Source organism: Columba livia, chromosome 5 (genome assembly GCF_036013475.1).
Source record: "Columba livia isolate bColLiv1 breed racing homer chromosome 5, bColLiv1.pat.W.v2, whole genome shotgun sequence".
NCBI classification, from domain to species: Eukaryota; Metazoa; Chordata; class Aves; order Columbiformes; family Columbidae; genus Columba; species Columba livia.
In genome coordinates, this window is record NC_088606.1 from 37,141,387 (window position 1) to 37,169,303 (window position 27,917).

The window sequence follows — 27,917 nt, forward strand, 5'->3', positions numbered from 1 at the left end:
AGCCCTTCCTATGGTATTGTCCTAGTTAATTCTGCAATAAGGACAAGACATAAAGGTGGAAAAAAGACACTATAGCACCTGCTTCACACACTTGAATACCAGGCAGTATTCACCAGACTTGCATGCACACTTCCTGAAGTATTTCTAGCCTATCTATTAGTCGGTGCTCACACCAGCAACAGAAGAGACCACTTCCTTCAGAGTAAAAATATCTAGCAATAAATTCACTGATTTACATCTTTTGCAACTTTAGCACAGCGCTTCTGTCATCAAAAAAAGGGAAGAAGAAAAAAATCATCAACTGGCTGAAAGTGGCAGCCACAAAAAAGGAGTACATATGCAGGACAGTGCTCTTTCCAGGAGAAGTACCACTTAAACACCATCAGCATGACTAAAGCCTTAATGATTGTCACCATCTCTCTTTGCCCAGTCAAAAAGGCTTATTTGCAAGTACTCCCTTTTTTCTTCAGTGGCCCCCTACTAGAAAGGCAGAGGAAACTACCTTAGATGTTTCTAACACTGAAGAACTCCTTCGATTTTGGCTAAACCTGTGGCAAGCAGTTTGGAGATTTATGGTTACAATGAGAAAAGTAAGCCCAAAGAACATCTCAAAAAATACCACCCCCAGATGCCATTACCATTCAAAAGCTCCTTCAACACATCCCAGAGATTTCCAGAAAAGCATAATTCAATCCCCATGAACTCTGGCAACAATCAGAGCACCTTCTACGACATTAAAATGAGCTTTTAAGAAATAATGGAAAATAAATGGAGGTGGGGGGTGGGAATAGGGGTGGGGAGGAAAAAAAAAAAAAAAAAAAAAATCTAAGTTTAGGTTCTGTGTAATTTGAGGCAAATATGCCAAGTTGGACCTGGTCAGGAGAGCTTCAAGTTCTAAGCTGAGACAAACAGAGCAGCTGAGGTGCCTCAGTAGTAAACAAGCAAAACAGATGAGGGTGGTACATGTGTTGGATGAGTTGTATTTCCTGAACCGCAGGAGAGGACAAATAGTTATTTGAACTATTTGAGGTAGCATGGTTGACCCACACTGGTGTGCACCTAAACTTCAAATTTGTTATACTGTAACCTACCAAAATAAATCATTTTAAGCAGCATAAATTTAGTCAAAATTCACAACAAATGGTTCAACTGAGAAGGGAAAGAACTTAACTGATAAGCTTGACAATGAAAAAGTGGTTGCCAAGATACACTCATTTTTCCTGTACTCATTAATACACTGCTCTGCTCAGAGCAGGACTGACAAAGGTCTCCCAACAGAAACATGCAGTACACTTTCATTGCACTGAAATAATTTAAACATGTAGTTGTTTCAGTGATGTAGATGGACTCCTCCATCTGCAGGGGCTTTGGCAATCCCAAAGAACAAGCATTAGAAGTGACTAGAATCACAAGCTTCTTTCCTTCACATGCAGGGTCAAAATACAAAACAGTCAAAGAAAAAACTCCACATGCTATTCCTGCAATGCCACTCCTGTAGCCACCATGTACCATTTTATTAAAAACCTGTAAGGAAAAAACAATTAAAACCAAAGATACTGATTTGAAGGAAAATTCCCAAACTACCAGTTCCAGCCTCTAAAGAGCCCTGAACCTCACTAAATTCATTGTCAGAAGTAAACCCTGTGGTTATCCCCAGAATTAATATTCCCTGCAACACAACTATCAACAACACTGATCCCACACTTGCACTTCCAGAAGCTCAGTATAATTCAGCCAACATACCAGACTCCTTGGTAACACACGGATAAAATGAAGCAACAGCTACTTTTTGGAGTGAGCTCAGAAAGGTAAGCTAAAAAGGATAACACTCTGCATGCACATGGATGTTTCACAGAAAATAACTGCTTTATCTCTTCCTCTGGTATGATTTTAAGGATCAAATTCCTTGAAGGTATGAGCCTAGAAACTAAAATTGGCAACCGTCGGAGACCTATATCTATGGACTTGGACTCGGTTACAATGCTGGTTTTATGACCTTAGAATACCTTCTGCATCACCACACAGGTTTTTTAAAGCCCTCCTGTGCAACAGGCTATAAGTATCAGCTGTGGTACAGAGCTGCAAATACTCATCATCTCCCTTTCCTCCCCTCTCCTTGTACTCCCACCCATCAACAAAAAACCCTCAACAAAACAAACCATGCTTCTATTAGAGGTAATACCTAGCCTTTTCTTGCAAAGATGGTCTATTTGACATGCGTCAAACTAAACTCTGAAGAACTGTTCTCAAACTGACTGTAGTTCTGGCAGCTACCACTTGTATTTCAGAAGTGACAAAGGACTTGTGAACTTGAAACCTAGCTCTTTCAACTACATGTCAGCATGTCAATCTAACATAAACCACCTGCAAGACTTCTGTGTCCTTAGATTATAACGAGTACGGATATATTCCATACCCCCCCATAGAAAGAACTCACATAGCGCATACAGTGTTTTCCTCTTGTCATCAGACCATTACACTGATCCAGAAACAAGAAGGTAATACTCATCAGGTCTTTAAATTTGGATCAGAAGTTATGCAATCAGTACATAGTTTTAAGAGTTGGATTGTGTTTTCTTGCAGCACAAGGACTTAAGCCTAACACCTAGTAATTAGCACTTGGCAGAAAAAGCTCTGTTCAAGACAAAGACTTCAGAGAACACACTGTCAGTTGGAGACAAGGAACACAGTACAGTCACATCCTTCAAAGTCCTCCATACATTGGCAAGATCAACACACCCTGACATTCATAAACATGAACGTAAACTCAAGAAGAGTCCTCCGTCAAGATCCTCCTGAACCTAAGTAGTCTAGTACGCTTACTATTTAGTTACCTAATCACTAGGTGATACACTGATACCTAGAAAAAGGTATTCTTCATCCACAGTTTGGGAGCTTGTTTCCTCTGAATTCTCAGCACAGGAGGCAAATATGAGGTTAGTCTCAAGTGCATTAAGAGAGCCTTCTTGACTGCTGTTTGAGACACAAATATTCATTTAATGCGAGCTAAAATTAAAAAGGCTCTGAACTGCAGTTACTCCTCAGACAAGACAAAGAAAGAAATCAAGGCTGAATTAATGTTCCTGTTTGGCTTTGTGTGTAAAGCATTGATGGAAAACAACAAAATTGACACTTCTTTAACTTGGGCTTGATATGACCTGTATGATCAAGTTAGCTTTTAAAATATGCCATAAAGTTTACAGTCACTAAGGGATATCAGGTTTGCCCTGATGGTCAAGGATTGTTTTTAACTCACCATCAGGCCACTTGAGTACATTGACTTGTAACTACCTTACAGCACAGGACTCCTGAACTTTCAGAAGAATCTTAAAAAGGTTTATCACATATAAGCATTTCTACCTCACTCAGAGTTTGAAACCAGCACTTGAGTTCTGGGAACACTTTTGTTCCCAGAACTCAACACTCAAGACCAGTGTCCTGGAACACTATGTTGTATTGCAAGGATATAAACAGACAAGTGTCAAGCAGAAACAACCTCTCTCTGCTTATAGTTGATTCTTATGAAATAGGCAGCCTTGGAAGGTAAATCACCTCCAACTTTGGTTATTTTTCACCTCTTCTATCTAAAAAGCCACCAGGAATGCTTGTGAGGAACATGCTGATGAGACAAGAAAGGGGAAGGTTAGTATAGCAAAAGAAAATCAGTAATGCCACAAATAGCTCAATAAATCTGATAGTTCACTGCTCCTCAAATGAGGAAGGTCTTGCTTCCTTCTTATTTCCTGTTCTCAGCCCTACAGGCCTTCCTCTGTCTTCTCTATCACCTGTGCTGTTTACTGGGCCCTCCCTGAACCCAGTTCAACTTGCTAAGCCAGAAGAAAGCAACAAACCTTCTCCAGAAGTTTTCTGACTTCTGAGCATGACGATTTGGCTCAAAAAATATCAAATGCAGAACTAGTGCACTGGACATAGCAGGAATAAGGGCCTGGGAGCTTTCGGATAAGCCCTCCCAGGCTGACAAAAATGCCCTGAGATATATATTTCTGATAGTGACCCAAGGTTTACCATTTTAACCCTTGAACGGGACGCACAAATGGATCCCACTGTGTAAAAAGCACAGGCTCAATACTCCCATCACAAGCAGAACACACTCCTGTGAACAGCCTTTTTGTAGTATGAAAACCAGTTTAAAAGTATGAGATGCTCATTAATAGGACAAGCCAATAACCATTTTCATCTCAAAAACTTCCAGATTAGTTGATAGAAGGGGGGATCATAGGAAAAGAAAGAAGTAAGGGGATAACTATATTATTTTCTTAGGGGAAAATAGCCTTTTGATTCCAGTAAAAAGAAGGAAATAGGCAGGGGGCTGCCTATTTGTTCTCCCAAAGAAGGGAGAACACGAATACCTAAAAATAGCTGGACTTACATGCTTGAAATATATGTGCAAACTGACTTGCTGAGTTGCCCCCAGGAATTCTGCAACAATACATACTTGGAATATGGATTTAAGTTGCACAGACTTGACTTTTTTGGTTTTCTTAAAAAAGGCACAGCTTCCAGACCCCATCTTGTGGTGGGAGTGCCTTACAACAGCCTCATTAAACAAGTCCACATTTAAGATTTCCAGTGCACTGGAACAATACAGTTTATTTCAGTTTAACACTCACCTGAAAGAATGGCAATTCTCACACGTTCTAAAAATAGAAAAATAAGATTTCCAGAATTACTAGTCAACTTGTAATCATGCTGGACTTATATTGGTTCTGTTTTAACAGTAATTCATTTGCTATTTTGAAGAGCCAGCCCATCACATTCAGATCTTATTAGTATACTGGGGGACAAAGGGGGAATCTCAATTGCTGCACTAAATCTGAGACAGAAGAGGTATCAAGCTGCGAAAGAACTTTGGGAAAAAGCAAAATGAATCTGCCTCTGTATCCTGACTCAGTCAGCAAGACTAATCAAATTATGACTATTTGAAGTGAGCTAAACTTTTCACAATTCAGAGCTGTGCAACTGTCTCTAAATTTTGCTATGCATGCCAAGAAATTCTGGCCTTTCAATTACTTTTTTCACTTTAATAGCCAAGCATAAAGCACTCCCAGCTTCCCATCAGAAAGTTGACCAATTTCACAATATATTAATAAACTCTACTCATAATCAGAATTTTTTTTCTAAGCCTAAAAGTATTTTATTTTTAATTTGTAGAGGTGTTTAGTGTTGCCTGATTAAGAAGCAGATAAAACCAACTCTCCTGGCTGAAGGTATGTAACAGCAAGCTAGAAGACAGATTTTCCTATAACCCAACCGGAGAAGAGCCGTATACTTTGGAGAAAAATACCCTGGTGTAAAAACCATCAGCTTTTCCGGATAAATAAGTAGATGCAGCTCACTTGTTTCTGGCCAACAGAGGAATCTACATATGAATTCTCTAATCTATTAATCATTCAAGATTTTTAAAATTTAGAGCTATTAGTTTAAAACTGCACAATTAGCCATATTCCACTGACTGCTGCACAAGTTTAGAAGTTAAAAGCAAATCACCCCTTCTCTGACAGTGCACCATTAAGCTGAACAAAGTTAAAGAAAAAAATATACCTCACCTGAGGAGCCTCTGCTGATTAAAACCAGAAATTCAGCATTAACCTGTTCCCCTTCAAATGAGTGAAGGCCAGCTGAATCCTGTGGGCTTACCAAACCTCACCTATATCTGTAAGGAGAATTAGTACAGCAGTGCTCTTGGCCATAACACGTTATGTGAAGGTATTGCTATAGCTACAGTACAGCCGATGACCACAAACAGCTAGTCTTCGGAATTCCAAGGTTTTCATTTGCTTTCTGGATTTCGCAGGGGAGCAGCAGCAGGATTCCCAAGAACAGTCTCCAGTTATGAAGCAAACCAAGTAGTGGCTGCATCAGTTTAACTCTGCTTCCATCTGAGAACTGACAGAGAACAGGACAGTAGTTGGGGCAATGAGTTTTACATGAAGTGTTATATTAGAAGCAAATTATGAACTACATATAACCATTTCACCTTTCCTGCATTGCAGGAGTGCTCCAGCCCTGCTTACCCACTGGAAGTTACTATTTTGGCAATCCACAGCAAACATCTGAAAGTATCTACACTTCTTCCCCTTCTTTCTACTCATCCAATGCCTAATCAAAACCCCACTACCACACATTGTGACAAAACAGCTAAAGCTTACCTGATCTAGTAATTTCTGCTAGCACCACAGGTGGAATTGCAGGTCTGAATAATTCCCATGATGGCCACAGCATTGTGAAGGATAACATCAATACTGAAGGAAAGGAGGAATTTCCCTTGACAGCTTAGGCCATAAAACAAAGTCCCTCTCAAGTGAATCTCATGTGAAACAATGGAAATAAAAAGGTAGGCTAGGGAAGGAGTAGACAGATCTAGCAATTTCTGCCACAATTATATATTCTGCTATTCAGCAATCCCACCAAGTTAATACTTTTACATCATGTTCCCCAACAGCCTCTACTCCCTCATCCTTCCCACACCTCAGGCAGTGTTATATTTTCTTGGATACTGATGACAATATATGAGAGCTATAACCTGTAGGGAAGCAAGGATTTCCACCATTAGCAGACTTTTCTGACAATGAGAAAAGCAGCTGATGGAGTAGCCCTTCTTTGCAGTGCTAGTGTTCTGGCACACAAGTTACACAGGCAGCTTCCTGTTTATCCCTAGATTACAGCGAGCTTCCTGGCTATTTAACCCATCCTGCCTATAAAATTCATCATCCAAAACACTTCTGGTACACATCTTACCTGAAACTACGCTTTGTGTCCTTTATTATTAATAAGAATATGGAAAATAAACACAAACTGCCTTACATACCAACTTCAGTTCCATATGAAGTCTACCGCAAGTACTTACAGCATTATGTGGATTACTTTACCGTTAACAAAAAAGGGTTTTTTTCCTGATAATTAAGTTCTCAGTGTATTTTCCCTGGAAGAGACTAACAAACATTCCGCAGATCAAAGCCTAAATTCTGGCTTCCATTTCCACATGGAAGCGAGGATTACATTTTAACTGACCTACAAATCAATAAAATTGTTTCCTCATAAGGCAAAGTGATTTGGCCCCACATACGTGTCCTAGTTTCAGCTCGGACAGAGTTAATTTTCTGCCTAGCAGCTGATATAGTACTGTGTTTTGGATTTATTATGAGAATACTGTTGATAAAACACTGATGTTTTGGTTGTTGTTAAGTAGTCAAGGCCCTTTCAGCTTCTCATCCTGGCCTGCCAAAAAGAAGGCTGGGGATGTAAAACAGGTTGGAAGGAGACACAACCAGGAGAGCTGACCTGAAGTGACCAAAGCGATACCTCACACCATATGACATCATGCTCAGTATATAAAGCTGAGGGGAGAAGAAGGAAGCGGGGGATGTTTGCAGTGATGGTGTTTATCTTCCCAAGTAACCATTAGGTGTTATGGAGCCCGACTTTCCTGGAGATGGCTGAACACCTGCCTGCTGATGGGAAGTAGGGAATGAATTCCTCGTTTTGCTTTGCTTGTTTGTGTGTCTTTTGTTTTACTTATTAAACTGTCTTTATCTCAGCCCACAAGTTGTTTCACTTTTACTTTTCTGGTTCTCCCATTCCAGCAGGAAGGAGTGAGCAAGTAGCCGTGTCATGCTTAGCTGCTGTCTAGTGTTAGACAACACATTGTAAATCAAGTTCCATATTTCTAGATTAGCAAGATAGATCTGCAGAGACCAGTGGGAGTTTTGGCAAATGCTCTGTTAATTTAATAAAAACTAAAAATCCACTTTAATTTATTTAAATATGAGGGACTCTGGCTTTGGCAACCCACTAGCAGGACAGAACTCACTCTGAAGAGTCTCCTCCCCTGAGAGTTTCCTAGGAACAAACTGCAATGGCAGTCAAATGCTTTAGGCCATTTTCTTTCCTTCAGCCAAACACACCCTTCTCACCATGTTTTGGGCACATCGCTGATCAAGCAAAAGAGGAAGCTGATGGCTGTCCCAGAAAAATGGCAGCTGAAAGTAGACTTATCACCTGCATTCATGTAAGTTATAGTTTGCTGTCCAAGTCCAAGTCTGAGGCTCTAATATCAGCCAGCAGCATTTACTCTGTGAGGAGCAGCCTGTCTCTTACTATTCACTTTCCTGGTTCCAAGTCCTCTGGGAGGATAGGCTGCATGTAGGAAACATGCATATTTTACACAATGCACCACACCGAGTAGGTGCAAATAGTTGAAATTCAGTGCTTAAGGGAACAGCTGCACAGTATATACAACGTATGTCCAGTTGTACAAAAAGGATGTTGCACACGTTCCCCTACGCAGGAAAAAGTGGTATGAGTTACCCACCTCCTCATTTCAGCACTGTAGTTGCAAGGTATGATGTTTAACCATCACCATTTAGCTTTTTAATTTGAAAGATTTACTTTGTTCCGATTATCACTAGAAAAGGGTAGCTCTTGTCCACCGGACGTAAGCATACAAGCTTCTACCAATTTAATTTATTCAAGCCCTTCAGGGCAACCCACAGGTTATAACATAAGGCACCCTTTCCCCACACATCATTCAATAAAAGATCGTAGAATTCAGCTTTGTCACACTGGCGCTATACCTGGAAAAATACAGTTACTTGCCAAGAAGCATGAACAATTAAATTCCATTATAGCTATTTTATATTTGGCATTATAAAGTACAACGCCACAATACAGCCAAAACTGCGTGTCCTTAAATGTTATAACGGACTGTTATCCCGTAAACACAGAGCAGCCCCCAATAAGCACTTTGCCTTGTGGTTAAGACTGAGGAAGAAGGCAGGAGAGCATCTACATGGTAGATCTTCTGAGCTGCCATGACTTGATAGCTGCTACCACCCTGAGCAATAGCTCATCAACACTTCTATATGTAGACTGAGAAACTACCAGAGATCAAAGTCTTAATAAGAATAGCTAACAAAAATAGAAAGGTACTATTCTGCTATTAAAAGACAGCTGTTAAAATTTGTGAGAGGAGAACTCCTAACTCAAGTAAACTGCTCCTGCATTTATCAGGGTCAATGCTCGAATCTTTAGTGATATTTCCTCTCTCTGTTCCTGTCAGCCTTGTACAACCTTTTGAGGGCTGACCCCATTTCACTTTGCTACCCAAGTGAAAGACTTCATGCAAATTTTGCATCCATATAGAATTTCTGTTGACATAAGCTATACCACTTACCAACATAATTCCTTTTATATTCACACTCTGAGAAAAAAATGCCTAAAGAGATAAATGTTTTTGTGTAACTTCCTTTTGAAAACAACACCAACTCAGCCTGTGGAAGTTCTTAAATCACAAAATTGAGGTAGAAGCTGAAAAAAACAAAGAATCCTGCAAAACCAAAGTCAGGTCAGCTGGCTTGTCTGGAGGAAGCCAACTTCGTCCATATTAGTTCACAAGGAAAAACTAGGCATGAACTGAAGTTAAAAGGACAGAAATATTTTGGGGGGGTGAGGGAAACAAAACAAAAAGGCCAAAAAAAAGAAAAAAAAAAACAACAAGAAACATGATTTGTAAGAGCAAAATAACTAATGTCTTATATTTCTCTCTACCCAGCAAATGCTTAAGTTAGTTTGATGTTAGAAAATTACTTACTAACACTTAGATATAAAGAGCTCGACAAGGATAAGAGAAGATAGCTTAGGCAACTTCCTAAGCCCCTTTCCAGTTAAATTTTATTAAACCTAAACTTAATAGCAAATTGTACAACAGCTGCCAATAAGGGCTCTGGCAAACTATACAAGTGTGAGCAAGCTCTAGAGCCACCAGCATCAGCATGCAAATATGGTTTCAAGCTTAAAAAAAATAAAATATATATATATATTCAAGTCATTAATGTTTACAATTTAAGAATAATAAACCCTCCTGAAACCATGACTTTGCTGCTATTGTAACAGATCTCTAAACATTTTAGATTTTTTTAAGCCAGTTATGACTAACTTCATATGAAGTTGCTTTTTCTCTCTGTACAATACAAACCCAAGAAGAATTTTTAGTGATGTGCACTTCTAGATATTCCAAAAATTTCATCAATAAGGGGAGAGTCAAGTGTATGCTATGGAAGATTTTAAATAACTGAGGCTACTGTACAGTAAAACAAGTACCACTTATTTTCCCCTCTTTTCAATTTTTTTGACATTATCCTTTCTACATTTACACTTGTAACTGGAAACATGTAAACATAAAAGTGGGGGGGTATGGGAGAAGCATTTACTTGAGGTGCTCAAATTGTTTTTCTGATTATTATGATAAAAAAGGAATTACTTTCAAAGTCTGAAAGATTTAAAAAGACTTCAACAGGAGCTTAATCTCTCAGGTATGTTAAACTCCGGTATCAGACATTGCATATGTCCACTTTAGAACCCAGTCTAACCACACTTCATAGTGCAAACTTATTCCCTTCATTTGTTTTAAATCCTCTGCAAATCTGGAAACACATTATGGAACCAAATTGATTATCCAGGTGTCTAGAAAGTCATAAAAAAAAACTCTTTAGCATTGAGTAAGAAGCTGCCTTGACCACAATTTCTAGTCAACAACTGGAAACTGAGCTGGGCAGAAAAAAACCACCTGTAAACCAGCTAGGTTCCACCATGGCTTCTTCCAGTATTAGCAAGCCAGAGATAAATATCATGAAGTCAACTTTACACAACAATCTGAGTTAATATGCAGGAGGCCAGGCAGGCTTCCAAAAAATCACTTACCTTAACGCTGAAGATATAGTCCCATTTTAAATCAAATCAGATCATACGTATAAAGAACAATGGAAATTATGCAAAATAATTTAATTCAGCATTACTAACATTGGTCTTAACTTTGTTCTGCATCTTTTCTTACCATGGTGTATTCTGACTTAAAAGGAAAAAAAAAAAGAATAGTATGCCATCACCTCTCAAGGGAAAGAAATAGCACAGCGTAAAACAAGGACAGCCAGATCTTACCTCTGAGGTTTACGAATATCCCAGAGTCCTACGCCTTCCTTAGAGTTGGCAGTGGCCAGTAATCTGGGTTCTACTGGATTAAACATCACACTGTGAAAGGCTGAGGGGTAGTGTGCCAAGCAGAAGGGCTCTGTTGAAAAAGTTGAGATTTCAGACATAAGAACAAACAGTGCATACAACTGTTTGATGCAAGGAGTTTGGCAGCCTAATACGGAAATAGTATGACAAGATCTAAAGATATGGAGACATGTTCAAACCATTTCTCAAGCTGACACATCCGAAGCAATATAAAACCTGAGGTTTTAAAATCCAAGCCCGTATACATTAGCTTTGTCTAAAGATGGAAAAGGACACATATTGGATTTCAAGACACCATTTTGCTTACAGAATGTTATCAGAGTTTAAAACCAGCCACTTAAAGATCAAGTATGTGAATCTTCTTAAGGTTCATGACCAGTCACGTAATAAGCACTACACATTGGAGGCTTCAGAAAGTTTCCTAGCAATACATACCCGGAAGCTTCCACAGCCGTTAATGATCACCCAAACTGTAAATGTAGCAGCAATTGCTTATATGGGAGAATGGTACTACAAAGAGCGAAATAAGTCTGCATGGAACTCAGCTCAAAGAAAGCTGCCAACCCTGGGGAAAAGAGGCCTGTCACCTCTTAGAGCGCTGCACAAGTAGACAAGAAGGGTATTCCTCTTTCACACACACAGTTAAAAACAGGCTCATGCAGACCATCTCCCTCTCATCTTGATCGGTGTAACAAGGCTGTGTTTGGCCTGCTACTCTGCCCTATTCATGCCATCAAAATGCTGCCTCCATGAAGAATGGGAAAAAGTGTTGACTCTGTCATCCTTCTCTGTATTCTTTTGCTAGCTTTATGGCTTTAAGCACAGTCTACTTCTCTTCACCGTGTACACCTTTTGTGGTACGCTGCCACTCTTTCACTCAACTATGAAACCAGAATCAATGCCTATTTTGAGCCAGGGATTATGATAGACTTTTCGATTAGCTGTTTGATTTGATGCAAGCACTGTGTTGCTCATGTGCATGGGAGACTCTCTTGCTGCCCTTATTAAGAGCCACTGTGTGCAGGCACCTTCAGCCCCATGAGCACCTCCAAAAGTATTTCACTTTCTTTCCTCGTATCCCTCATTAAAGATATATAAAACATAGTCAAACAGATAACCCTGTCAAATTCCCAATATCTTCTGAAACTACTGCCCATCAAGCAATTGAGACAGAATTAATGTTTACTTGCCTTGCCCCATCTGTATCCTCCTCTTATTACAAGCTTTGTGACCCAGGGACTTTCCTTTGTTAGCATTCATTTAGCAGTGATAAAAACAAAGGTCTCTGACCATGGCTGAAGCTTCCTGGTGCTATTAATTGTCACAGGAGGCAGAGGTAAAGGGAAGAACAGGAGCAAAGTTTTGTTCTGTCAGCAGACCCCAAGGCTTTAGAGATTATTGGGCTGCCAGCAGCTTCAAATAAGGTTTAACATCAAAACTGACCTTCTACATTTGCATCATCACATCAGATCCCTGCTGGGACAGAAAAGCCTGTGTTTCTAAAATGCAAGCCCCCACTGAGAAGCAATGGCCCGCATTAGCTGAGTGGACAGACAACATTAGATTGCCAAATAAAGGAGTTGTTTGTTTTAAAAAAAATGTAATTTCTGTAGATTTATTTAGTCAAGTCATTGTCTCTAAATACTGGCTTTTACTTCACTCCTCTATTATAAATAGCTTGGCTTGGTACCACAGTTTTCTTCTAAAATATCAAAAATTCCCTTTCAGTCTGTCAAATTAAAGAAAGATTGCAGGAGCTAAACTAATGAGGCACTAAGTCACTTTAATGAAAAGTATGAGGGTTATTTTTTTATTGTTCTTTATGCTCATTCACAATTGAGCTCTTATACACTGGAATATGAACATGTTTCTCATGAGAGTAGCTCAACACCATCTCTAACAAAAACTAAAAGTGGGTTTATAAAAATTACTGCGTAAATCACTCAGCAGTAAAAGACAGGGAGAAACAGAAGGGGAATGAAACTCCTTTTCCAGCTTCTTCTAATGCACTCTTTAAACTAGGACGTTATTTGCAAGATTTTAATGAGCTGGCCACTCAGGGTAACTAACTATACTTGGCGCTGGCAGGCATAGCACCTATCCCCATGACAACACAATTGCAGACAAAGGGATTACCCCAGTGACAAGTATTATATTGTAGTAACCATTGGCAGGGTTCACATAGAACTGCTGACTCAGGACACCTATACAAGCATGCAAAAGCCCTTCACTAAAAATTCAGAGAACCTAAGACACTACTCAAAAAAGCCACAAATGTATCACAGACAACACTCCTTCACTCCATTTTCCCTGGTATAGCCTTCTCATTCAGACTTGCAGGAACAGTAAAAGCAGTAGCAAGGTTCAACTACACCAAAGAAGGACAAACTTCATTTCATACCATTTCAGAAACTCCAATCAGATTGGACTTTAGTTTATGATACTAAGCAGCTTCATACGGATGCGTTTAGGCACCCAGTCCCACCCACTGCTGACATCCACTGTCAGCAACAGGTAGTTCTCCTAACAGAGACAGATCCTTATGGTGTAGAGTTCAGGAGAAGGGAATAAGGAGCATTTCAGCATTTCTAATTTGGAAGCCATATTCAGTGTCTGGCCCTCTTGCTTAGATATTATGAAAACAGAAAAACAGGAATAGTAAGGGACTTCTGAGCAAAAGGAAATGTTGTTAATGAGTTTCTCAAAGTCTGATTCAGAGAAGAGACATTATTTTTATTAAAGTCTGTGACGTACATATACTGTGTGCATTGTTTTTCAGAATTTTTTAATAAAATTACCAGATGGGAAAGAGATAAGGGGTATCAGGATTGCATAAGAGAATCAGAATTCACAGTAAGAATCAGACTACTGAAAACTAAATGCAGTGCTAGTATATTTAATTTTTATTTATAAAAAGGCAATATGCCTGGGGCAGTGAGGGCATCAATAAGTAATCTACTCTGAGTATTCTGGTCAGGCTTATCAAGAAAGACCTAATTGTGGTTACTCATGTTCAATAAAGCCCTCATGATACTAATGACTATAGAAGATTCCCACATGAGATTATAAAGTATGTCTTGTTTCAGCTTTCATTTCCTAGTCAAAAGGGGAAAGTCATTTCCTAGTCAAAAGTCTAGAAAAAATATCAAATTCACTAGGTATGGAAAAAGCTAATTCAGTTAAACAGCAACTTTGACCCAACAACGTGTACAAATTGCCACAAAATACATAAGCTGGATTTCAGTGGCATAAACAACTTTACTGGGAGACCAGTAGAAATTATGTGTTGAGGCAATCGCACTTAATCAGCTTACAAAAAAAAGATGAAAGTTTATTTAACTATGAAGGGAACGAAATTCTGTATTCCTGCAGATTGCCAAGTTTTAAATTCTTAGCTTTTTGTTCTTTAAGATGGGGAAAACTCACAACTTCATTTACTGAAGTACTATTTAAGTATTTGTATATTGAAGTTATCTCTCTTCAAATTTATATAACTACCATTCTAAACTGATATTCTTCAGCCTTAAAAATGCATCTGTAAAAATACAGATTGCAGTGTTTTGAGAAGCTGCAGGTTTGTAACATTAATCAACGGTATTCAATTCTGTTTTAGAAAACAAAGATTGAAGTAATAATTCAGCTTTCCTCTTATCACATAAGGGCGCTAAGTTTCCCTACAAACAGAAAACATGCATAAGAACAATTCTCAGTGTCACAGGGAAGTATATAAATAGCTTTGGAAAACTATTCAAATCAAAATAACATCTTTCTAAATATCAAAAAATTTTTTATCCCAGGCTATACACAGAAACAGAAAAAAAATCCATATTCCTAATTGATTTCAAGTTTAGCAAGACATTTTTAACGAAGAAACATGTCCTTCACTGCTGCTTTATTCAAATTAAAACCTATTCATACCAAGTTCCATGCCAGCCTGCACTATTCGCTGGTACTTTATGAAGTCATTTAAGACAATAACACTGAACTATAGAGATCAGGGCTTGCCTTATCACCAGCTGCAAGAATTACGCCTCACTTTCAACCTTCTCCAACGCTCCCTGTCCCAACTGTCACAGAAAAGCACAACCTTCCCCTTCCCTGCCTTGCCCAGATTCTTCCTAAATCAACAATCTTTTCCATCTAGGGATCTCACCTCCATGGGAAGACTCTCGGATGTCCCAGATAAGAACCCGGCCATCATCTGATGAACTGGCAAAGATGTTGTCATTTACTGGGCTCACTGAAAGGCCATACACTGCATCCTCATGGGCGAACACATCCAAGGTCTCAGTGCTGGGGAAAAGACACACCATAGTATCACCCTTCTTTTGCCGTTGTTTTAAAAAGCAAAGTATTTACAGCTTTATCTACCTAATAATACTTAGCAACAAGGTTTATATAACTTCATAAGAAGATACCTGTGTTTAATTAGAGTAAAAAAAAAAAAAAAGAAAAAAAAAGCCCACATAGAGTGACCAAGATATCGTGCTGTGAGGGAAAAAACCTGCAGACCAAAACCCACATATTAAAAACTTCAGAAACTGCAAGATGCTATGGAAATCATATTGCATTAGATTACGCTTGGCAGGAGGTAATGTGAAAGGGAAAGAGGTCTTGGGATCTGTGGACAAAACTTTTCTTACTTAATGTAAAAAGAAAACAAGATGTAAACCCATTCTTTAATACAGGCTTCTATATCATCTAGAAGTTCAGTTGAAGCTCACAGAAGAGTAACTTTCCAGCTGGCTTTTAAAATGAGCTTTCTTAGATCTCCAGGGTAGAACCAGACCTATATTTTTTCCATCTAGAAAAAGCAGTGAAAATAACAAAATAAAAGTAAGCATCCTGAAAGTACCTAGATTTCAGCCATTCTACAGCTATTAAAAAACCAAACAAACTACCATTCTCCGTTCTTTTCCCAACTTTTAAAATCATTTAAAAAGGACGAAACAGTGGCATGGAGAGGCCAAAAGCTAAAATACTAAAACAGAAGACCCTGGGGCTGTTTTATTTCTTTGGCAAAACCCCTCTATTGCTGTACACACTTTGTATATAATCCCTATACCTCATGGAAACTCCACCAAAGCATTCCCATGTAAAATCGGTGTTTTGCTCACATGGCAATTGATGTTCTTAGTAATTGATCTGCTAATTCTGTCTCATGGACCATTAACAGAAAGGCCAAAAAACAGTAAAAGAAAAATCCATTTAGAAATATGAAAAAGCAGTTGATAGATCAAGCATTATCATTCAAAAAGACAGAGCAACTTTCTATAGAAGTCAGTTAGAACACAGTATGTCAGACTAGTAAGGTTTCTTTCAGAAGATCACACAAATAGCCTTAGAGGAATGAATTCTATACACATTACAACTGGATTTGGCATACCTAAAAAAAAACCCCGATAACAAAAGCACATTAAAAATACATACATACCAAAAAGACCTTTTAAAACATCTAAGCAAGACATAGCAGGAAAAAAATGTTTTATATAGAAAATTGTCAAGAACAAAGATCTTGCCTTGCATGAAAAGTCAAAACACAACACCAGTACCTAAAATTTTGACATTTCCACACTTAACTAAAAAAAAATCCAACAAAAAATCAAAACGCCAAACAAAAAACAACCCTCCCAAAAACAAACACCCTTCCAAACCAAACAAAAATGCACAAAAAACACACAGTAAAAAAAAAGGGCGAAACAAACAAACAAACACACACACAACAAAACACTCGAACAACATAATATTCCTGAGAAAGCATTTGAAGAGCAAGAGAAAGTTACTTCTGCCCAGCTCCCATGCAAGATTTACACAAGAAACAAATATACGGTATGATGACAGGCAGACGTACACTGATCAGTTTGATGTAAACGGTTTTGGACAAACTCAGCAAGAAATATGTCCATATTATTTTAACCACGATTCAGGCAACTCAAAAAGATTTAAAGTTTTATATTTCTCTGTCCTAACATAGATCTGTTTCCACTTTTTCTTTATACTTGATTTTTTGAATTCATGTTATTGAATGGTCATTGTTTAAATCTGTAGAAGTTATTAGTACAGTTCAAAAATTTAACTTTATAGTTCTTCTACTTTAAGAGCAGTAAGCTCAAAAGATATTATATGTTGTCGAGAGAAGCCAAATTTAATATATTACCACTACTGTATTAATTATACTTTTACTAACAGCCTAATATTGATGCAGCACAACAAAGCCTAATTCCCAACTTCTTTGCAGTTTCAGTATAAACTATCAAAATAAATATTCTTCACATCAGTGTGAAGAATCAGGCAGCTGCAGCCAAAGTTTTAAAAGGCAGTTAGGTAGGCCAAGCAGTAGCTATCTTAAATACAAATCAGGTGAGCATTTTGGGAAACAAACAAACAAAAACAACAACAAAAAACAAACACACACACACAAAAACCCCAACCAAACAAAGAAAAACAAAACACACCAAAAAGCCCATATGTGCCACAATACTTGTATATGTGCCAGAATAATCTGGCCATGAATCTACTCATAACCTACTATGCTTCCTGTAGGAGAACATATATATCTAATAACCAGTCTCTTTCCCAAGGCTGAAACAATGCAGAACCCAAGTGCTTAAAAAAATGCAATGATAGGGAATACTTCATTTCAGATATGAATTTAGATAAATAAAAAGCATGTTTCATGATTAAAACACTGCGCTCTTCTCCCAGACCATTAATTTAAAACAAAAAGTGTATCCAGTTAGTTGACAGTAAGGGAGCACATGAAGCAGAGGAAACAAACTGTGTATTTACCTTTCAACATCATGGAGTATAACTTGCTCATCATTGCCTATAAAGAGAAATATAAACACTTAACATCAGGTTCCAGTGGTGAAAAAGCGCAAAACCCAGTAATTTTTAAAAATTTATTTTCTATTTTGAAAACAAAACTGAAGCAGAGAGACCAGTTCAGTTGCCAAGTGGTCAGCTCAGTTATGTGAAAGGCTCCACGTGACATTTCCAGTCATGATCAAATGCACCAATCCATTCCATCTGCTACTGCTCAACAAATAATTCTACTTAACTGTGTTACTGATCATTCTTCATTCAGTTTGAGCTCGAGTTTTAGGACATTGGCAGTAAGAGAAGTGCATTAAGCTGCAGAACACTTTTAACTCTCATGCGAACACACCTTTCTTCCTGCTCAGAGGATTTGAATAAAAAGATAATGGAAGACAAAGAGATACCAGGAGCAAAACTCACTGGGCACTCAGCTCAAATGCCACCAGTTCACACTGTCAGCATTCAGGGTTTTGCAACCATTGAAAAGGCATGAACGTGACAGCCAGTGTAATGTCTTTTGTATTAACAAAAACCAAACCAAGTAATGAGACAATCATGTCACTTTTCTTTGATCACATCCAATGAATACAATGGAAACTAACCACATGTATGCAGACAAAGAGGGTCACAGCTACAAAGTAATTCCACTGGCTCATGCAGGGTTGTTCAAGCTATAGCAACAGAGTATTTTTCAGTCTCTGAACTGAATATTAGTTTATCTAATTGGACACCTCCCCTTTAGAAATATTTAAGGAGACACATTTATATTAAACAAACAAACAAACAACAAAGAGAAGGCCCAAAGAGTCATATTTTTATGCCCAGTGTGTCTTTGTAGTTGCAATTATCAAGTTGTGAAGCTTTCCTAATGTACACCAAAGTCAAGGGTTCAGAAGGAGCAAGATTTCATGTTATGATTCTGAAGTGTTCAAATCTCTCAGTTTTCATTTATCCCATGCACATTTTGTCCCAAAAGAAGAAAGATAAGAAAGTTTCTCTTTGACTAATGAGGTGTGAGATTTTTCTACATCCACTTACTCTTTGCACAGATTCCTAGTTCAATCATGCCAACCTTAGATTATTGGAGTAGCTCATTGTTTCCACACGACAATAAACAAGCCACTTATGCCTAAGTGTCCTTTGATCACTAATTGCAATGGCAACATTACAGGTAAGGTTTATACGTAGTAAAACTGCTCTAGTGCCTATGTATTTCACCAGTGATAAATGTAGCCTAGTTTCTCCGGTGACAAAATTTCCTCCAGCAGACACTGCTGCTCCTCACTCTCCATACAGTATGAACACAAGAATCATTCTAGATGCCTGGCTTCAGGCCTCTAATCATCATGGAATCAACCTTCCCTTCCATCGCAAGCTCCAAAATGGGAAAGAATGAACACAAGAAGGTGTGTGGAAAAAGAATGGCTTCTCTCTGATTTGTGTGTGGGAGGAGAAGGTGGTGACAAAAATCCAACCACAAACTGCTTGGTTGCTTCTGGTAGGGATTCATCCCTGCCCAAAACGTCACTGTTCAGCCCCGCAGGGTTCTCACTTAACAGTGTTTAACACAGGAGAGTTCATTTTTCATTGAGAATAACTGGGTTGTAATTGTATACGCAACTCTCCCATTTCCCAATCTCACTTGTGTTGATAACTGCAGTTACAACAATCAGAAAGACAATAAGTCTTTGCCATTCTCTTCAATTATACTGGTGAGGATGAAATGCTGCAGAGCACATACAGTGCAGCACAGTTAAGGTGGCCTAAACCCCTATCTGTCACATCAGGCCTCTACAGAAAAATTCAGCTCCCCGTAGGTTTATTTCAGCTTTTCAACTACATAACATACACTGCAAAAAAAAAAAAAAAAAAAAAAGTCCAGACCAAGTTCATACCAAGAGGGGACCTTTCATTTCAAATGCTGCTCTACTCTCAGTGTGTGGACCAAGAATGGCAACAGTATTCTTCAGGGATGGGAACTGCTTTGGCATCTTGAGACAGGTTTTGTCCAGAGATTACATGTAAAACACTGTCCACTCAGTTCCTTCCTTCTATGTCTGTAATGGCTACCTGTGGTGCATGCTGCACATGTGCCCCTTCAAAGCAAAGAGCTTTGAAATTCCTTGGATGCAATTCAGTTTCTACTGACGTGGAAAATCCTTTTTTCCTCTGCTATCAAGAGCTGCTTTAGGGAAAGGTCATCAGATCCTAAGTCATCAGTTACTGGCAGCTTTATTTACAGAATGAATTGAGTTCTGTGTGCCTTGTGTTTGTTTCCATACTCTAATTTTTAGGGGTTTTTTGAGCATTCTGGCTTCAGTGATTTGAATACAACTCCAACTTCAGTAGTGAGAGGGATGATGACCAATAGATCTCAGGACCCATGATTCTTTCAGACCTTTTAAAATCTCCCAGAACATTGTTGAGTGAATAAATACAGTTAGTCCCATTTTACCAACGGAGAAAAAACAGATGATACATCTAGGCCATGCAGCAAAATGACTCTTTACAAGGGATCCAAGAGTCAGACTCACAGCCCTTGCAGACAAGCTCTGTGAATCTTGGTGGAGCAGCTGAAAGAGTTCCCGACTCCTCCAATGGAAATAATTTCGGGCAGAGGCACAGCATGTTTATGCAAACTGGATGAGGAAAAAGAGATGAGAGCGGCCAGTTTGTCTGTGCATCAGATGTCACAGCGCATCTAACCTGGCATCTTTGCAAAAGTCCACCATAACCAATGACGTAAATCTTTAACTGCAGGTGTTAACTGCAGTGGCAAGGTACAGTCAAACCACTCGGCTGCCCTTCCTGTGAAATCTGCGCCTCTGACAGCAGCGCCCAATGGGCAGAGGGTTGAGCTGGAAATGTGAAAATCCCATTACAGCTGCTCCAGCAAGATTTGGCACAGTACATTCCTTGAATATTCATGTAAGGCTCCATTTGTCGGAATTCAAACTAAAGTAAAACAGACTCCAGCCGAAAATTTCATTGGACTCACTCATGCAGATACATTCATTTGGAGACAGTGTGGACTGCTGTCTTTCTCACAAAACAAACAGCAGTCCCCAGAATCAGAAGACAGGCATCACTATTTGACATTTTCAGGATTTTTTCCACCTAAGAAGTACCTGTGAATCCTTTCATCCTTAAAATTTGACACCATCTTAAGCTTTGTCATGCCTTTTATTCTAAGGGTTGTTATAGTTTTTGACACAAGAATTGAAGGACGGGAACCTTCCACCATTCACATGCACTTAGAATCAATTTATAGCATTGATTTGCAGTTCACAAATCTTGGGTCAAAAAGGTAATGAAGGGCTCTGACCAAGTAGCTTCATAATATCCTAAAATAAGTCTAACTGTATGTTAATGGACATACTGATGAAAGATACAAATTCCTGCCCATTCCATTATCACATCAGAGAGGAAATAAAATACAGCAGAAAATGACACTGACTGCATTTTGACAGTCTTGCGCCTTTTTCTTCTCAATTCAATTTTCCTCCCTGCCTCAACACTTCAAAAAACAAGTGGTGAAATGAACCTAAATATTAGGGATTATTATCCCATAACAAGTATGTGTCCAGTTGCCTTATATTGGTTTTAAGACTGAATTAAACTTTGCTAGAAAGTGGATTTATATTAGAAAAATATGAAGAATATCAAGGCCAGTTAGAGCCCAATGTGCCAATGGTTCTAAAAGTCAGACACTTATCTAGTGAGAACTGAAGAGAGGTCTGAGAAGAAGTGATCTATCAATAGATGGCACAGCCCTTCATCAGCCATCTAAGGGTGCATTAAAATCAGCCAGTAGCAGCAGAGATTTTCAATCATCAGGCTTGAACAACAGAGAGGATGCAGGGTTTGCTCTCACTATAGGTAAGAGTGAATAACAAAACCCATGTTCCATAGTCTGTAGCAGAAGTAGCTTCAGACTGGATCCAGGATTCTCACGATAGCTCAAGACACAATGCGCTTACACCAGGGCTTGGGAAAAGGAGAAGCATGACAAAACTGAAAATGTTGTTCTACCTAAAGAATTTCCTGTCCTCAAAGAACCTTCAGCTGCCAATTAATAACACCTTTCAGATCCTTAGGGGACTATGGAAAAGAGCTTTCATGTGGGGCAGGATCTTGCTCATGGCTTCTACTCTAGGACATTTACAGTTCAAATTCCTGTGAAATCAGGGTGCTCTTTTCCTTGCTTACCTCCAGAGAACACTTTTGTGTTGCCACTGTTGAAAGCAAGGCAGAAGATATTAGAGTGATGCTCCCCTTTCAGCTGAACTGGTTTGACTCTTGAGTGGATGGCTTCTTCCATATGCCAAAGTAAGACTCGGCGGTCATCCCCTCCTAGAAGAAAAAAAGGAAACGTGCATTACTGTCTGAGCCATGTACAAACTCATGACAGACAAGTTATTCAACTCTGTGGTAATTCATAAAAGGCTTTGCTGAAACCCTAATTAGCATTAAAAAAATTATACCTCACAATGGTTCAGATATATAGACATGCATTTACATTAAGATGCCATGCAGTCAGGTATTCAATTAATATTAATGGAAACAGAGTAATCAGCAGGAAAAGTATGGATTAAACAGCTGCCATTCTGCTAACACACAGTGACAACCTACAGTAACCTGGAGACTCAGAATTTTACCAGTATGTAAAATACTGTAGCAAGCTGTAGATGAATTATACGCCAAACTAACACAGGCATGTTGGCAAAAAGCTTCTACATCAGGTCCTTGTTGCCAGGATCACTTATGTTATTCATGAAACAGGAACTCTTTTTCCCCTTCCACTGACAACTGTATCTCCTCTAGCAGTCTTTGCAAAGCCTTCATAGCACAGGTTTGCTATAGGACTGACATGCGGCCATAAAAAGATTTTACTGAAGCATTCAAAAGTCTTCAGCTTGTACAGTTATGGAATGCTTCTAGATTTGTAAAGGTTAAGACAGGCATTTCTGAGGTGAACTCCTGACAAACAGAATAACTGGGGAAAAGAAGTTCAACTCTCTCTTGCTTTACAGCTTGCTGTATTTCCTCTAATTGTTTGCCTAGGTGCAGTTCTCAGTTCAGAGCTCCATGCACAAATATACTGAAGTGCCTTCCTTCTCTGCCTGGTAAACAGATACAAAATATTAGACTCTGTTCATGCTTCAATTGCATTAAATTATTGTTTATTAGGAAGAAGAAAAAAATTCAAGATACTACTGTGTTGGACAGCACTCTCAACACCAATTTTGGATGCCTATAAAAATCAGAATAAAGCTTCTTTAAGTCAGACTCAAAATACTTTTGGGATCTGTCTTTAATAACAAACAAAAGAGAATGGCATCACAAGTCAGCAGTACCACTAGAAACAGGCTGATTTCAGTTAAAACATTTTACTGCTTCTTTGCACAATCACAAGTATAAACTCAGCACCTTCTGAGCTCCTATCCAGAAGAAAAAAGGCATGAAACAGAGACAAAAGGAAACTGAAATTAATTGGTCTGTGGTTTACTTCAAGAAGAGGTAAATGTATAAATAGAATGCATGACTACTGTTAATCAGATTTCTTAAAAATTTTCACATCATATGATGCTATTAAAAGTTTTCCCATGGAACTAAGTTATGTCAAACATCCTTAACAGTCTCTCAGCCTTTAAGTCTCCTAACAGATTTTATGACAATCACTTTGATAGACAGTACAGCTGCATGTTATGCTTAACCATGCTCCATGAAACTAATTTTGCATTCCTCCTCCTGATTTTATACTTTACAGAGCAAACAAGAATACATGATAAAAAGATCTGTGATGCGTTTGTTAACTTCTGGGAATAAGAGTCAAATGTGATGAGTCCAGAAAAACCCACAGTAACATATGGTCAACTAAACTGATAGGAGCTTAGATTCCTTTTTGTCTGGAAAAAGGGGAGAAAGTTGTATTGAGATGTATTTGCACCCTAGTGATTGCTGATGAGCTAGTAATAAGGAGATGTAGAAATATGACAGCTGAAGCATATGACCACATTAGTCTAAAATCAAGAAGCTATTGTGACACTTAAAGTGGTTACTTTCCAAAGCTGTCAACAGCCAGGTCTTAATGTTATCACTAGCTAACAAACAATTTAATTAACACTTAAGTCTGGTGAACACCAACATTGCTCCTATCAGACCACATCTATTGTCTTTCAAAACTGTAAAGACATTTCAGGACAAAACATAGTAACATGCTATTGCTAATTGTTACCACAGCAAACCAATTTGCAAAACCACTGCAGTTAAGTCTACACATCCTCCTATCTGATAGCACTAGCATCTAGGTGTCTCACTTTTAACACCAAACTCATATTCATTTCCACTACCCACCTAGTCCAGATACAAACAAAAATAATGAAGACATCCCAAGACAACAAACATGACTGTGGTTTCCAACACACATACAGCATGGTAGGAGCGGGATAAACTGCAACCTGTGCAGAAAAGTCTGTGACAGTGTTAGAAGTTGCCACTACCTTCTTTTTTTATAAGTTCCTATACCTTAATGCCTGTTTCTTCTGTCTTCAGCTTAGAAACAATTCTTACTACTGAATCCAGAGATCTCTCTCTTCCCAGACACTGAGATCTCCATAAGACTTTAGTACAAAGGGCCTCACTATTGAGTATCCAACACTACAGCAATCTGAGAACTATGTTTGCCTTTGTGCTGGCACATGTTCCACAGTTGAGGATGCTCTCCACACTCATACAATTCTGTCCTTTCTCCATCTATGTATTGTCATGCACATACTTGGCTTTGAGAACTTCTACATCCGTTTCATGCCTCATTTTCATTCCTCTCATACCCCACTGAGACAGAAATGTTTTCTAAAACGTTAATGTCAACTGTTTTGGATGTGTGTTCCCTTCTAACTCCAATTCAGCTATTCCAGACATACTTCTGACTGAAGGCCAGTTCCACCAGAAAGAAAAAGCCTTACCAATGTGTCCAGTCACAGAGGAGGATTTCTGGCAGAAAGACACTTTACCAGTCTCTACATCCTCACACAAGAAAATTAGAAGTGTTAAGTCACAGGCAAATATATACAAGAAAAGGTAAGTGTTATAGGACTGAAACCAGCAGAGGTGCAGACCAGCAAATGCTATCTCCACCACCAAAACGTGACTCTTAGAAGTTAGAGGGAAGAAAGGAGGGAGGCACACGTGTATGGACAGGTATACAGGGAGAGAGCAAGAAAATGTGAACATACAGAGCTTTTACACTCTGTAGAAAGGAACAATGATTCATCAGACACAAATTGCATACACATTATGCAACATAAGTTACATGTCTGAGAATTATAGGAAACTCCAGACCTGTAGTGTTTTTTCTGTACAGCTGATGAGTGAATACAGATTAATTAAGATGCTTTCAAATTACAGTGGATCTATTGTGCACATATACCAATTCTACATCATGTGAAGCAGAAGCCACTCAACACTTCTCGAAAAGCACTGGGCTCACTGCACAAACTTGTGATAACTCCACAATGCTCCCAAAAAGACAACTGTGTATGGCAAGGGTATGTTCTTGACATGATACAGAACATATATCAACAGCACCACACATCTGGGAAACCTGGATATATGGCCTCATTTGAAAATACCTTAGCCACGAGGGCTCCACATGTGGATTTTCTAGAAATTAAAGCCCCATATAAAGTCTTTAATCTGTAATTTTTCAGATAGTGTGTCAGAAATAATAAGTTTAACATCTACAAAGTGGAAATAGCTTCAGTTTCATCTTATTTTGTTGATTCTGTTTAGGACTGCATGACTGACAATTTGAACAGCAAAAGTTTGTGTGACCCAGCCAAGAATTGTACCGTGCCATTCTACAGTTTCTTTTCAGAAAGGAACCACGTTTTTAAAGATTTAGATAGTGTCCTGGTTTGGCTGGGACAGACTTAATTTTCTCCCTAGGACCTGGTATAGTGCTGTGTTTTGGATTTAGTATGAGAAGAATGTTGATAATACACTGATAGTTTGGTTGTTGCCAAGCAATGTTTATACCAAGTCAAGGCAATAAGGCTGCAGGTGCACAAGAAGCCATGAGGGAGCACAACCAGGAGAGCTGATCCAGACTGGTCAAGGGAATACTCCATACCATATGACATCATGTCCAGTACATAAAATTAGGGGAAGAAGAAGGAAGGAGGGGATGCTTGGAGTGAAGATGTTTGTCTTCCCAAGTAACCATTAGGTGTGGTGGAGCTCAGCTTTCCCGGAGGTGGCTGAATACCCACCTGCCAATGGGAAGTAGGAAATGAATTCCTTGATTTGCTTCACTTGTGCACGTGGCTTTTGCTTGACCTATTAAACTTTCTTTATCTCAGCCCATGAATTTCCTCACTTTTATTTTTCTGATTCTCTCCCCCACCCCACCAGGGGGTGAGTGAGCAAGATGTGTGGTACTTAGTTGCTGGCTGGGGTTAAACCACAACAATTAGTCAAGTACTTCAGGACTCATTATGGGTCCAACCTGCTTCTACATTCAAAATCAAAGCGAGAGGGGAAAAGAGGTCAGACCAAAGAAGTATCTGTGGTCAGAGATGCTGGAATTTTATTGCCTTCCCATGTTACTCTTGATGTAGAGGAGAGCAGTGTTCCTTTTTTTTTTTTTTTGTTAACAAGCACACATGAACAGAAAATACATAAGACACACGTTTCTTTCCTGCCCTAATTTACTGGAATACTTCGTTAATGCTTTGGGCCTTCTGACTAATGTTGATGAGAGACACAGGCAGGATTAAGGAATTCTACTCAGAAGATACACAAGAGAAGCTTGCATTTCAACTCCTGAGATAGTTATCCTGAAATAGATTCTTAAGTAGACAAACATTTTGTGTTCACCCTTGACAATCTTCTAGCTCATGCAGAACCAAAGTTGACCTCCCAGAAGAATTAAAAGTGCCTTGTCTTCTTCACAGTTTGCCTGCTTCAGAATGGTTTAGAGGGGGGGTGGGCAGAGCAGAAAGGGCTCCTGCAAAAAAGTTATTTGTTTTGGCTTTTTTTTTTTCCAAGTAGTGTAGACAAACACTATAGGTTGAATATGCCTATTCTAGGTAACTGAACATGTCCCAAGTGACTCAGCATGGCATATATTTCAGCACAAAGAGTTCACTGCCTCCACAGTTCCTAAACCAAAGCATTCTAGTTTTGCCCTGATTTTGGACTAGCTCTTCCAAAAAACATTTCCTAATCTAGTTATCTTCTAAATAGGTAACCACGGCATTTCTGCACAATTAAGTTTGTAAGAAGAGTATACCTCACAGTAACAGTAGTCTATCTGTAGTCCAGGGCTGCTCTTATTAGTCCTAAAATGGTTCAAAGGGGGCCAGAACACAACCTTGCCAAAAGCAAATCTAGTCTCAACAGTATCCGCATAGCTCATGAAACACACTTGAACTCTTGTGTACTAACAGAAGGACTTCAACATCATAGCAGCCAGGACTTAAAAACTGCAGTTTTAAAGTGCATTAACCGTGCTGATTGTAGACAAAGCTCACGAGCACTACTCCTCTTTGTCTCCCATATACCAGGACAACACTTCTAAATCATAACATAAAATATTAATCTTATTGCTTGTATCTACTCAAGAAGTTTCATAAATCACAGAATGTGAGATCGGACAGTATTTCAATAATTTGATAACTTAGTTAACCCCAGCCATGGGCAAAAGGGCAGACTGTGCCAGAATTACTCCCCATAGATGTGTGTCTAGTTTGTTCTCAAAAAAAAACACCACTGAGGTAGATTTCATACCCTCTTTTAGGCAGCATATTTCAGTGCTTCATAATCCCTGCCATTAGGCAGATTATCCTAACATCTAGCCTGAGGCTGCAGTTTGACACATAATCCCACTCCCCCTTGCCATGTGCTCCTGCTATTTTCCCTCCCATTGAATTCAGCTGTGATGCAGCCAGAGGGTGACTAGGTTAAAGAAGCTGACCTGTCAGAAAATCAACTGTCAGACAAACAACCTCTCCCTCCCTATTCCTTCCCCTGTTCACATGCTTCCATCATACCAGTTTATG

The 27,917-nt window shown here is 38.9% G+C and overlaps 1 protein-coding gene across 1 annotated transcript in view; it reads right to left on the reverse strand.

Annotated features, from left to right (window-relative positions):
- Positions 1–27,917, reverse strand: part of DCAF5 (DDB1 and CUL4 associated factor 5) — a 79,278-nt gene that overhangs the window by 45,675 nt on the left and 5,686 nt on the right. The window contains exons 2-5 of the mRNA XM_005502265.3: positions 22,063–22,206; positions 17,824–17,860; positions 15,188–15,327; positions 10,957–11,086 (exon numbers count right to left, since the gene is read on the reverse strand). Of these exons, the coding sequence (XP_005502322.2) occupies positions 10,957–11,086; positions 15,188–15,327; positions 17,824–17,860; positions 22,063–22,206 (451 nt within the window). The remainder of the gene's footprint in view (positions 1–10,956; positions 11,087–15,187; positions 15,328–17,823; positions 17,861–22,062; positions 22,207–27,917) is intronic.